Source organism: Megalopta genalis, chromosome 14 (genome assembly GCF_051020955.1).
Source record: "Megalopta genalis isolate 19385.01 chromosome 14, iyMegGena1_principal, whole genome shotgun sequence".
Lineage (NCBI taxonomy): Eukaryota > Metazoa > Arthropoda > Insecta > Hymenoptera > Halictidae > Megalopta > Megalopta genalis.
The window spans coordinates 8,282,499-8,295,036 of record NC_135026.1 but is presented as its reverse complement, the minus strand read 5'-3'; the positions used below and the strand labels follow the sequence as shown (position 1 = coordinate 8,295,036).

Below are 12,538 nucleotides of genomic sequence, written 5' to 3'. Positions count from 1 at the left end.
CTCTGACCAAGCTGTTCTATGTTCCGGGATCACGCTTATACTTGGAACTTACACTATTTGGTTCGACGAACGTCGGTAGCATGATCCAAAAGGTGTGTCAAAATTATTGCAAGCCCTTGAAGCAGGCAATTCCTTAGATAAAATGAAAAAACTTTTCCCTTTGCGAAAATGTTCTCCGAGGCTTCGTTAACGAGTTATTTACGAAAAACGCTGTCCAATCAGAGAGCGAGTTGGACTAGCGCCCCGACCTCGCGGCCAGTGCCGCGTCGTGCTCGCTGGAGGCATTGGCCGCGAGGGCGGAGCGTCTGGCGTATGCGATGTGTGATTGGTCCACGTTTTTCGTTAATATCTCGTTAACGAAGCTTCGGAGACAATTTTCGCAAAGGAAAAAGTTTCTTCGAATCGTCTTGGGAATCGCCTCCTTCAAGAGATTGCAACATTTTTAGAACAGTTTGTACGTTTGCTCGGTTGCAAGCAGAACTTCGTTGCAGTCGTAGAAAAATAACTTTCCTCGACGCTCGACGCACTTGGTGACACGGATCCAGTCTTTAATGACAGTCGACTGATAAAGCGAAGCGCTTCAGCTCATGATAATGGCTAATCTATCTTGCAAGAGTGATGACCTGTTGGTGGACTCCTCCAGAAAGTTGCCACGAACACGCACACTGAATTCTTAAATGAAGCAAAAACTTGACTGAAAATTTATATCGGGTTGATCCGACGTTGAGAAAGTTCATTGAAAAGATAATACCCGTCGTTGCTCCGCTAATGTACGATAGCATCTTTAATGGGGCATTGAACTCTTTATCCTGATTGTCGGCGACGATACAGAGCGTAACAAGGCGAAGAAAACGCGCAGGAAAAGTAGACCTCGAAGACTGTCTCGTAGCACAGCCTAGAAACCCGATTGGTGCCGATGGAATGACACCGTGGAATCTTCGGAGAGTGAAGTATGAAAGCTCCGTTGTTCCTTTATAAATTCGAGCTTTGGCAGACGGACAATGATCGCGTTAAATCGACCACGGCCTGTTCATTGTTTCCACTCGATCTAAGCATCAACCGAGATTTTCCGCAGTACTGAGCCTCTTGTCTCTAAATGTTGCTTAAATGTTGCTTTACATTTCCGACCTATTTTTTCCGCGCTCATTATTCAATCAGAAACTGACTATTATATTTTACGTTTGATGCAAACTCGAACTGTTTGAAAATGGAGATATATATACAAAATTTTGTAGAAATTTATGTAGTTGTGTTACACTTGTTACAATTTCATACGAACTTAGTTCGACTTTGTACGACTGTATAAAACTTCGTATGACTTCGTAAACCTTTGTGAAACTTCATACGATTTGGTACAGCTTTGTAAAACTTCATATAACTTTGTGAAACTTCATATGACTTGGAACAACATTGTAAAACTTCAAACAACTCGGTACAACTTTGTAAAATTTCATACGACTTCGAACAACTTAGTAAAACTTCATATGACTCCGTACAACTTTGTAAAACTTTGTAAAACTCGGTAGAACTTAGTAAAACTTCATATGACTCTGTACAACTTTGTAAAACTTCATAAGATGTGGTACAACTTTGAAAAACTTCATACTACGTGATATAACTTTGTGAAACTTCATACGACTTGGTACAACATGGTAAAACTTCATACAATATGATACGACTTTGTAAAACTTCAAACAATTTGGTATAACTTTATAAAACTTCATACAATTTGATACAACTACATACGACTTGGAATAATTTAATACAACTTCCTCCAGCTGCGTACAATTTCGGACAACTTGGTACAACTTCGTAGAACCAGGTACAATTTCGAACAATTGTGTACAATTTTATACAACTTTTTACAACCTGGTACAACTTCTTACGATTTCGTACAACTTCTTACAACTTCGTGTAACAACCTACAACCTTTTACAGTTTTGTACAACATTCTACAACTTCTTACAATTTTGTACAATTTCATACAATTTCATACAACTTTTTACAATTTTTTCAACCTGGCACAACTTCTTACAATTTCCTACAATTTTATACAACATCCTACAATTTCGTACAATTATATACAACTTCTTACAATTTTGTACAATTTCATACAACTTTTTACAATTTTTTCAACCTGGCACAACTTCTTACAATTTCCTACAATTTTATACAACATCCTACAATTTCGTACAATTATATACAACTTCTTACAATTTTGTACAATTTCATACAACTTTTTACAATTTTTTTCAATCTGACACAACTTCTTACAATTTCGTAAAACTTCGTGCAACTTAGTACTATTCCCATTGCAACGTATACACCATTGAAGAAGTTTGTCAAAGAATTTCTTCACCACTTCGCGCTTAACAACAGCCGGAGTTCACCCTCGAAACACTAAATTCTGATCGTACGTCATCAAAAACCGCGTCACACAATCATTCTCCTGGCCTGTTCTCCTCGAGTTCGAGACTTCCTCTGTCTGCAAGGCGTATTTCCGTCACATGACCGTAACTAGAGGTTCCAAGCGTTGCTGGAACCGTTCCCAGCGGAGGTTGGTGGTAGCACATGTTGCTGTTTGGATCTCTGATCTCGTGGGAGCACCGAGTCCGAGGGAAATATCTCAGCGGGTGATGAGACGTTTCGTGTGCGTACAAGCCCTACTCCCTCGTTAGCTTAGCGTGGGCCCGAGACCTTGCCTATTTATAAACGCGCGTGCACGTGACGCGGACAATTCACGATCACACAGGTACACACGTAGCAATCGTACGCTCACTTCGCACCTGATCGTGAAACACCAAATTTTCGAGAATTTATTCTAGACAAGCTGTAGATGTTAATGAATTTATCGCTTAGCGTGGTTAATCTACATATGTCGGAGAGTGTACACAAATTTTTTTAACATGATTCAGCCTTTCGTTTCCAGTGTGCCCCTTGGCAAAGTTTGTACACCGTATAGAGGACACTTTGTTACTTGCTAAAACGTCAATTTTTGCGAACTTTTCTTGGATAAACGATGCGCGTAAATCAATTTACTGCTTAGTGTGGTGAATTTACACCGATTGAAGAGTGTATACAAAAATTTTTAACATGATTTAGTCATTTGTTTTTTATGTGCCGCTTGTCAAAGTTTATACACTTTACAGAGGACACATTGTAATTTGCTGAAAAGTGAATCTTTGGGAATTTTTCTTGGATAAACGATGCGCAAAAATCAATTAATTACTTAGGGTAGTTAATATGCATTTATTGGAGATACTACAGAAAAATTGTTAACACGATTCATCCCCTCGTTTTGTTTGTACCCCCTATAAGTTTATAGAGGTTAGACACTATAAGGGTCTAAATAGCGCAGCTTTAAGGATTTTTCATAGTCAACCATTGCAACTGACTGAACTTATGGTTTACTAAGGTTAATCTACACCTGTTAAACAGTGTAAAAAAATTGTCAGCATGATTAATCCTCCCGTTTCACTTGTACCCCCTGTAAGTTTATACAAGTTAGACACTACAAGGGTCTAAATAGCGCAGCTTTAAGGATTTTTCATAGTCAACCATTACAACTGACTGAACTTATGGTTTACTAAGGTTAATCTACACCTGTTAAACAGTGTAAAAAAATTGTCAGCATAATTAATCCTCCCGTTTCACTTGTACCCCCTGTCAGTTTATTCAAGTTAGACACTATAAGGGTCTAAATAGCGCAGCTTTGAGGATTTTTCATAGTCAACCATTGCAACTGACTGAACTTATGGTTTACTAAGGTTAATCTACACCTGTTAAACAGTGTAAAAAAAATTGTCAGTATGATTAATCCTCCCGTTTCGCCTGTACCCCCTGTAAGTTTATACAAGTTAGACATTATAAGGATCTAAATAGCGCAGCTTTAAAGATTTTTCATAGTCAACCATTGCAACTGACTGGACTTATGGCTTCCTGTGATCAATCTGCATCTGTCAGAGAGTGAACAGAAAAATGTTGAAGCAAATTGTGCCCACCAGTGTGCATAAATCCGTCGATTCTTGTTATTCGACCGCCGGGTGCGATAAGAGAAAGTGTTACTTTCTCTGCTATCTTTATTATGTGGACTCCAGACTGTTCAGATAACACCTACATCGTGCACAGATATCTTGCACCGTGATCACGTTGTTCGAAACGGAATTCAATTAAATGGAAGAAAATCTAAGAACCACTTATATCGAAACATATTAATGGGATCGGCGCTCGATGATATCTTTAGACCATGAATGAACCGATAAGTGAACTATCAGATATCGTAGATACAACACTTCGCCGAATCGCCGATCGGAAATCAGTATTCACTTCGACGCATCGCGGCAAAAAAATGTTTATCCGAGTCATCGAATCGCGTTGTTACAAGCTGGACGATTATGAGATTTAATTCGATAGGATGATTTGTTGTATAGAACGCACAATCGTGTGCGATGTAACGCGACGGGAACATTCTTTTAAGCGATGAACATGTTGCAATAATTTGCCGCGAACACGTAAGAAGTCCAGTTATAGCGAGAATGATTCATCTAAGCACTGTTATATTACGATTTGTTGCGCGTCAGGATCGCGTGCAGTCTGCCCTCGCAGGCGGCGCGAATCATTAGAGGACTCTCCGTACATGGAAAATTGAAGCGTGTCGTGGATCGACACGCCCCGGTTATGCCACCAGGTAATTTCAGACCTCGCTGCAAGGCTGTTGCGGATCAGTTCGCCTGTTACGCAACGTTCGAACACCTTGAAAAACGCGTACGCGATTCTCGTCAATCGTTATCTGCGCTATCTATCCTCCACGCATTTCGCTTAGAAATGTACTTTCCCGTGTCGTTCAAATGCTATTTTACACGGCGGGAAAAAACGTTGCGGCAACGTTTGTTCTTTCTTTGAAAATCGTAACGATACATTACAATGCGATTGGAAATTGTAGAATATTTTCGATAAGCTAAATAATAATTCTATTTCTCATAATTTCTGGCGAGGTCATTAAACAGATACTAGGTTTACAAACTGTGCAGATTGTTGGAACAATATTCTATATTGTTATTATTTTGTTTCGTAAAAATTACAATGAGACAGTAAATGCAATTGTAAATTGGGAAGTGTTGTAAATATGCTAAACTCTTTTAAGTCTGTATTAACTTCTAAACAGAAAAAGAGATCTTTATATTATTACTGTTATAATCAGTAAATTTTGGATTAGGACTATATTAGGTCTGCAATAAGCCTAAGTTAGATCTAGGTTGGGTCTAAGTTAGGTCTGGTTTATGTCTGTATTAACATCTAAACAGAAAAGAAAGATCATTACATTACTGCTGTTTTAATCAGCAAATTCTGGATTAGGACGATGTTAGGTCTGCAATAAGTCTAGATTAGGTCTACGTAAAGGTTAAGTTAGGTGTGGTTTAAGTCTGTATTAACATCTAAACAACAGTAATGTAATCATTACTGCTTATTAATTATTAGGTCGATGTTAGGTCTGCAATAAGTCTGAGATTGGTCTAGGTTAGGTCTGGTTTATATAAGCCTGTATTAACTTCTAATCAGAAAAAAAGATCATTATATCATTTCTGGTTTAGTCAGCTGGATCTGGATTAGGTCTATTTTAGATCTGTAATACGTCTAGGTTAGGTCTAAGTTAGGTCTGGTTTAAATCTTTATTAACTTCTAACCAGAAAAGAAAGATCATTATATCATTTCTGTTTTAGTCAGCAAATTCTGGATTAGCTCTATGTTAGATCTGCAATAAATCTAGGTCAGGTCTAGGTTATGTCTCAGTTAGGTCTGGTTTAAGACTGTATTAACCTCTAAACAGAAAAGAAAGACGAATATATTATTGCTGTTTTAGTCAGCTAAATCTGGATTAGGTTTATGTTTGGTCTACGAGTCGTCGTTAGGTCTAAGTTAGGTCTACATTATATTTAAAGCAAAAAACTAATCTTCCAGTCTTAAAAATTACGATAACTCGTTAAAATAGCTTTGCGCATTACCAAATACTGCAAACGTACGGAATAATTATTTCTTCCTAAAACAGTGATAATCATACCTAACCCTGACCTAACCCAGTCTTAAACGTGACCTAACCTCGACCATTTAAATCGCTCCATTCACCTAAAAATCCGGGAGCTTTTTAAATCCCGGCGAGGTCCGAGAAATCTCGGGAATCCGATGTTCCGTCTGCTGATGCGCCGGGTGTCAAGACCGCAGAAAAGTTAGTGAGACGTTAACTCCGCGGCCAGCTGATATTAACCAAGCGTAATGCCAAAAATACCATGTCGAGCCTCCAGCGGAGGAATTTAATCATTCCGTTAGCGTCCGCCGCGCTCCACAATCACGCTGGAATTTCAATGGGGCGGAAAGTAGCGTGAGCGGCGGGATGGGACCGGCAACATGAAATCGTGGCTTTCTTACGGCGTCGTGGCTCCTCTCGACAGGTGTGAATTACGTCCGCGGGATCACCGGCCGTACACCGTTCGACGAGTAATGATCCCAGTGATTCCAAACCGTGCTCCCCGGCTTTATCGTTTATTCCTGACGGCGCGGCGGCGCTCGATTGCAGCTGGGACCGTCGTAAATGTAAATTGAATTCCGTTGCATAAATTTTCAGCTGCGGTGGCGGCGTCGTGGTCAATAAATTCCCGGGCCCGATACAGTCACTAATATTCTGTAATATCGTCGTCGATCGGATTACGAAGTTTTTTTTCGCCGACGCGTATCGGTTTCATCCACGCGAGCACATTATGCTGCGCCATTATTTTTTCGGAAGAACCACGCTGCTTTCGTTTCGATAAATAATTCCGATTCTGTTTTTGCAACCTCGATAATACGGACCTGGTGATCATGCCAATTAGGGGAACACTGCTGTTCAGGTAACAGGACAGTTACATAATAATAATATGTTTTATTTAATATATATATATATATATTGTATTTAATATATTTTATTTAATATATTGTATTTAACACACATAGTGTATTTCATATATTTCATTCAATATATTGTATTTAATATATTTTACCTAATATATTTTATTTAGTATATCTCATCTAATATATATTTTATTTAGTATATTTCATCTAATATATTTTATCTAGTATATTTTATTTAGTATATTTCATTTAATATATTTTATCTAGTATATTTTATTTAATATATTATGTTTAATATATATTCTACTTAATATATTTTATAAAATTGTATTGTTTCCTCGAGTCTACCAATTTGTCCTGTTAATAGTGTTGTGTACGGGGTGTCCACAAAATCACGGACAACAGGTGGTCATTCTGCATGAAAAAATAAATCGAAGAAACGGAGCAACATCTTTTCATTTAATAGCACTTTGAATTTATAGAAACTATTCAGAGCCATATTATTGGCAATTATCCTAATCAATTATTATCAATTATCTGTGAAAGTCTTCTCGACTTCGATTCTGATGAAATTTTAATATGTTGTGCAGCGTGACGTACTAAACAACTTTTTCCTTTTCGGGAAATGTCCAGTTGCTTTAGTTTCCGAGATATTCACGAAAAACTGTACACCTAACTCAGACCTAACCAAGACGTAATCCAGACATAACCTATACATACAATGTTCAAGATATTGGCTGTTGCCGTGAATTAGAAAGTGGACATTATAAGTACAGGTTGTGGGTTAGAAAACGTTATAGGTTATGTCTTCGTTAAGTCTAGGCTAGGTTTAGGTTAGGTCTAGGTTAGGTTTACAGTTTCTCGCGAGTATCTCGGAAACTAGAGCAGATGGACATCTTCCGTAAAGGAAACATTTGTTCAAAATGTCGTTCGGTACAACATGGTTAAATTCTATCAAGATCTATAGACCTAACCTATACTTACAATGTCGTAGATTTGAAGATCCGTTCTTGAAAAAATGTATACTACTTGCAGATCAGATTATAGGTTACTAAACATCATAGATTATGTCCGCGTTAGACCCATGTTACTTCTAAGTTAGGTCTAGGTTAGGTCCACAGTTTTCCGCAGATATCTCAGAAACTAAAGCAGATAGACGATTTCCGTAAAGGAAAAACTTGTTCAGAATATCAAATTGCACAACATACATAAATTTGATCAGAATCAAAGACGATAAATAATTCGATAAATAATTACCGAAATACAGTTTCTTGATTTCTGTACCGCGGTAAGACGATTCAAGCACCGCGAACTGAGTTAACACTACAATTACGAAGCGGAGTATACGTGCGATGAACGAGTTGATAAAGGAAACGGCGCGAACGGGGGCTCGCTCGGGACCGACGCCGTGGTAAGATCGCCGTTCAAGTTTCCCGATAATTCGCGTCACGGGACTGCGAACGAGGTCCGTGGAATAGCGTCGCTCTCGGGGACGTCGTAATAATTGATCAAGTTTGCCCTGAAGGGGCCAGGGATCCCGGTGGTCACAGCTTCTCTCGGGCAGCGGCGCGGCGGCGCTTGTTGAACTATGGAAACCGTTTCAGCCGGCTCGGCCTACTTCGGGCCACCTTGTTATTTTTAGCATTAGGGTCACACCGGCGTGCAGCCGACCACCGCACACCATGCTTCCTTCCTTCCTTCCTTCCTTCCTTCCTTCCTTCCTTCCTTCCTTCCTTCCTTCCTTCCTTCCTTCCTTCCTTCCTTCCTTCCTTCCGTTCTTCCTCCCTTCCTTCCTTCGCCGGCGTTCGTCTCGCTTTTTGTCGCAACGAGACATTTTCCTCGGTCCGAGCAGAAACCTCGCTCGCGTGTCGTTCAACCTCTCGCGGCGCTCGACGATGAAAGTTATTGGATAATTGAGATCCGAGCCAATGGCCGTCCCTGTCCCGTAAATTGCCCCCTTAACGGCTCCGCGTCTCGAATTCCTCCTGTCCGCCATCTTTCTTTACGCGGGAACGTCACCGTGTCTCCCCCCTCCCCCCTCCGCCGCCGCCGTAACACTTTTCTTACTCTTTGGAATTCTTTCGGATGATTGGAGACTGGCTACAGGCCGACTACAATAACCGGCGACGGAATTTATTGGTTGCTAAAGTATTTAGTGCGCGACTATACCACGTAGCGAACGTAAATTGAAACCTTGGCAGCTGCGGCTATACTTACCCGCGGCCGAGGCTTAGGTTTCTTTCCAATTACTCTGACATCATCGTGCTCGCGAATAAATTCTTAACGCCGTTTCCACACTACGCCGTCTCGCCGCCGATTTATTGTACAGAGCGGATGAACTTTGTATTTTCTACAGATTACGTTGCACCGTTCAGCTGGGATGTTTCTCAACGCTTTTGAACAGGAGTCAATTTTTCGACTACGATGTTTCAAATGTATTTATCGTTTCAATGTATTTTGTACGATGACTTTGTGAAGAAATATAGCGTTACGGAGGAAAGTTTATTTTAAGTTGGAAGTAGAACGAATTGTTTTAATTATTTATTATGTTTTTGAGAAGGATGTCTTTTACAACGATGTTTTCGAGAGCGATGTCTTCGAGAACGATGTCTTTGTGAGCGGTGTCTTTGAGAGCGATGTCTTTATGAGCAATGTTTTTTAGAACGATATCTTTGAGACCGATGTCTTTGAGGGCGATGTCTTCGAGAACGATGTCTTTGAGAACACTGTTTCTTAGAACGATATCTTCGAGACCGATGTCTTTGGAAGCGATATTTTTGAGAGCGATGTCTTTGAGAGAACTGTCTCCGAGAGTGACGTCTTCAAAATCGATGTTTTTGAGAGCGATGTTTTCGAAAACGATGTATTTGAGAGCTATGTCTTTATGAGCAATGTCTTTCAGAGCGTTGTCTTCAAAAACGGTGTCTTTGACATCGATGTGTTTCAGTGCGATATCTTTTAGAACGATGTCTTTGAGAGCGATATCTTCGAGAATTATGTCTTTGAGAACGATGTCTTTGAAAGCGCTGTCTTTGTGAGCGATGTCATTGAGAGCGATGTCTTCGAAAACGATGTCTTTGAGAACACTGTTTTTTAGAACGATATCTTCGGGACCGATGTCTTTGGAAGGGATTTCTTTGTGAACGATGTCTTTGAGAGCGATGTCTTTGAGAACGATGTCTTTGAGAGAGCTGTCTCTGAGGGCGACGTCTTCAAAATCGATGTCTTTGAGAGGGATGTTTTCGAAAACGATGTCTTTGAGATCCATGTCTTTGAGAACGATGTCTTTGAGAACGATGTCTTTGAGGGCGATGTCTTCGAGAACGACATCTTTGAGATCTATGTCTTTGAGAACGATGTCTTTGTGAACAATGTTTTTTAGAACGATATCTTTGAGACTGATGTGTTTGAGGGCGATGTCTTCGAGAACGATATCTTTGAGATCCATGTCTTTGAGAACAATGTCTTTGAAAACGCTATCTTTGAGGGCAATATCTTTCAGAGCAATGCCACTGAGAGCGATGTTTTCAAAAACGATGTCTTTGAGAACACTTTTTTTTAGAACGATATCTTCGAGACCGATGTCTTTGGAAGCGATTTCTTTGTGAACGATGTCTTTGAGAGAGCTGTCTCTGAGAGTGACGTCTTCAAAATCGATGTCTTTGAGAACAATGTTTTGTAGAATAATGTCTTTGAGAACAATGTTTTGTAGAACCATGTCTTTGAGGACAATGTCATTGAGAATGATGTTTCTGAGGACAATGTTCTTTAGAACGATGTCTTTGGAAATGTCTCTGAGTATAATGTTTTTTAGTACGATGTCTGTGAGCACGGTATCTTCGAGAATGATGCTGTTACAAACGATGTCTTTGAGGTCGACGTTTTTGAGAATAATATTTTTTAGAATAATGTCTTTGGGAATGATGTCTCGGAAAACGATGTTTCTGATGACAATATTGTTTAGAACGATGTTTCTGATGACGATATTTTTTAGAATGATGTTTTTAAAAACAATATTTCTCAGAATATTTTTGACCACCAAGTTTTTGATAACGATGCTCAGTGTACATTCGAATCGTGTGAACGTTCTAACGGAAGATGAACTCGTTTCTGTTGCAGAGTTATCGGAAGATCGCCCGCCAAGTCAGCACACCAGACAGCGCACCTGCAGGCTTGGGCAGTCCACAGGCTGGTATAGGCGGTCTGCAGCAGCACCAACAACAACCACAACAACAAACTCAACAAACGATTCATCAACCGGATCCCATGCAGCAGTCCAAGGACAGCTTGAATCCCGCGGCGAACCAGCAAACCGGCGCCCTCAGGAACGGAAATCCGCCGCCGCCTGTCGTTTCTATGGTGAGTACACGACTTTTCTTTCCGGACTCGTCCAGATTCGGTTACACCACGATTCATGTTAGGGTAGCGCAACTAGTTACAGTGCGATAGCCAATTACTCTTGCCTTTAGTTTATTATCAAACACTGACTGCGCATTTATTGAATAATACTTAGTGAAATTTTTTTAATTCAATTCGATCGGTTATTTATTTCTTAAAATTAAACATGCGAAAGTTCTTAAAATATCGCAGAAATTATTTCAATTTCTTCAGAAATCAATATTCAGTGAAATAAATTATTTTTATATAGATCATTTAATTTTTTGTCGAGATGCTTTTTAAGGTGCTTTTTCTAAATAGAAATTAAAATTACATTAAATGTCAGAAATTATATAGGGAAATACATATAGCAAGCAAGGGCCCCCATCAAGGGACCAGAAAATGTCGGCCCTGAGCTCGACACTGGACAGCCAATAGCTTCTGCCGCTGACACTGATCACGTGAACGTCACGCAGACGTTCCGTTTACGTTCGCCGGCTCGACACATTGAACCCGCTATAAATAGACTGCGAATTTTCATACAAAATAAAAAGTTATTGCACCGATTGCGCGAAACGGGAGATAAGTAGAAAGTTGTTTCTTGCTTTGATAACTTTTAGTAAGTTGGTAATAATGTACACTAAAATTCTTCTGGTGTGTTATCTGTGTTAAATGTCATCTTAAATGTCAGCCGCACAATGCAGGCACTTTTTAAAAATATCGCTTACAATGCAACGGTGCGCTGTTCAGAGTCTAAAAATATCTTCGTTTGCTTGGTTTCGATTTATTCTCATACTTTCTGTTTTAATTTGCTTCATTTAATTGTTATTATTTTCACATTGTTAACTGATAAATCTTCTTTAGAATGCTCTTCGAAAAGTCCGCTCGCAATTATCGAAATTAATTTTACATACAAACAAACTAACGAACTTTTACGAAAAGTAACGAAGATTTGCTCAACGAAGTTCCACGAGTTTCGTGGACGAACAGAACAGTGTTGCCAACTGTCCGAGTTCTAGTTTGAAGTTGGATTGCGTTGGTTCCTAACGTTTTTAAATCTTTCGTTCTTTAAAACTAAATGTAAATCAATTTTGGTGTTGTTTTCAAAGTATTTATATGAATTAGAACAGCACTTAACGAACAAAATTTGATACAGTGTTTAAATTATTTCTTTTCACCGTGACTCGCTTCATGCGGAATAAAAATGCGTGTCTAAGCCACTGTTGCCAAATCTGAGACGATGGATACGCAACAACATTTATTGTAAAACTCACTAAAA

General features: G+C 39.4%; 1 protein-coding gene across 7 annotated transcripts in view; it reads left to right on the top strand.

Moving 5' to 3' along the window:
- Positions 1–12,538, top strand: part of Tet (tet methylcytosine dioxygenase-like) — a 247,985-nt gene that overhangs the window by 186,116 nt on the left and 49,331 nt on the right. For all 7 annotated transcript variants that reach the window (XM_076526256.1, XM_076526254.1, XM_076526257.1 and 4 more), the window contains one exon: positions 11,002–11,241. In XM_076526256.1, coding sequence (XP_076382371.1) covers positions 11,002–11,241 — 240 coding nt within the window. The remainder of the gene's footprint in view (positions 1–11,001; positions 11,242–12,538) is intronic.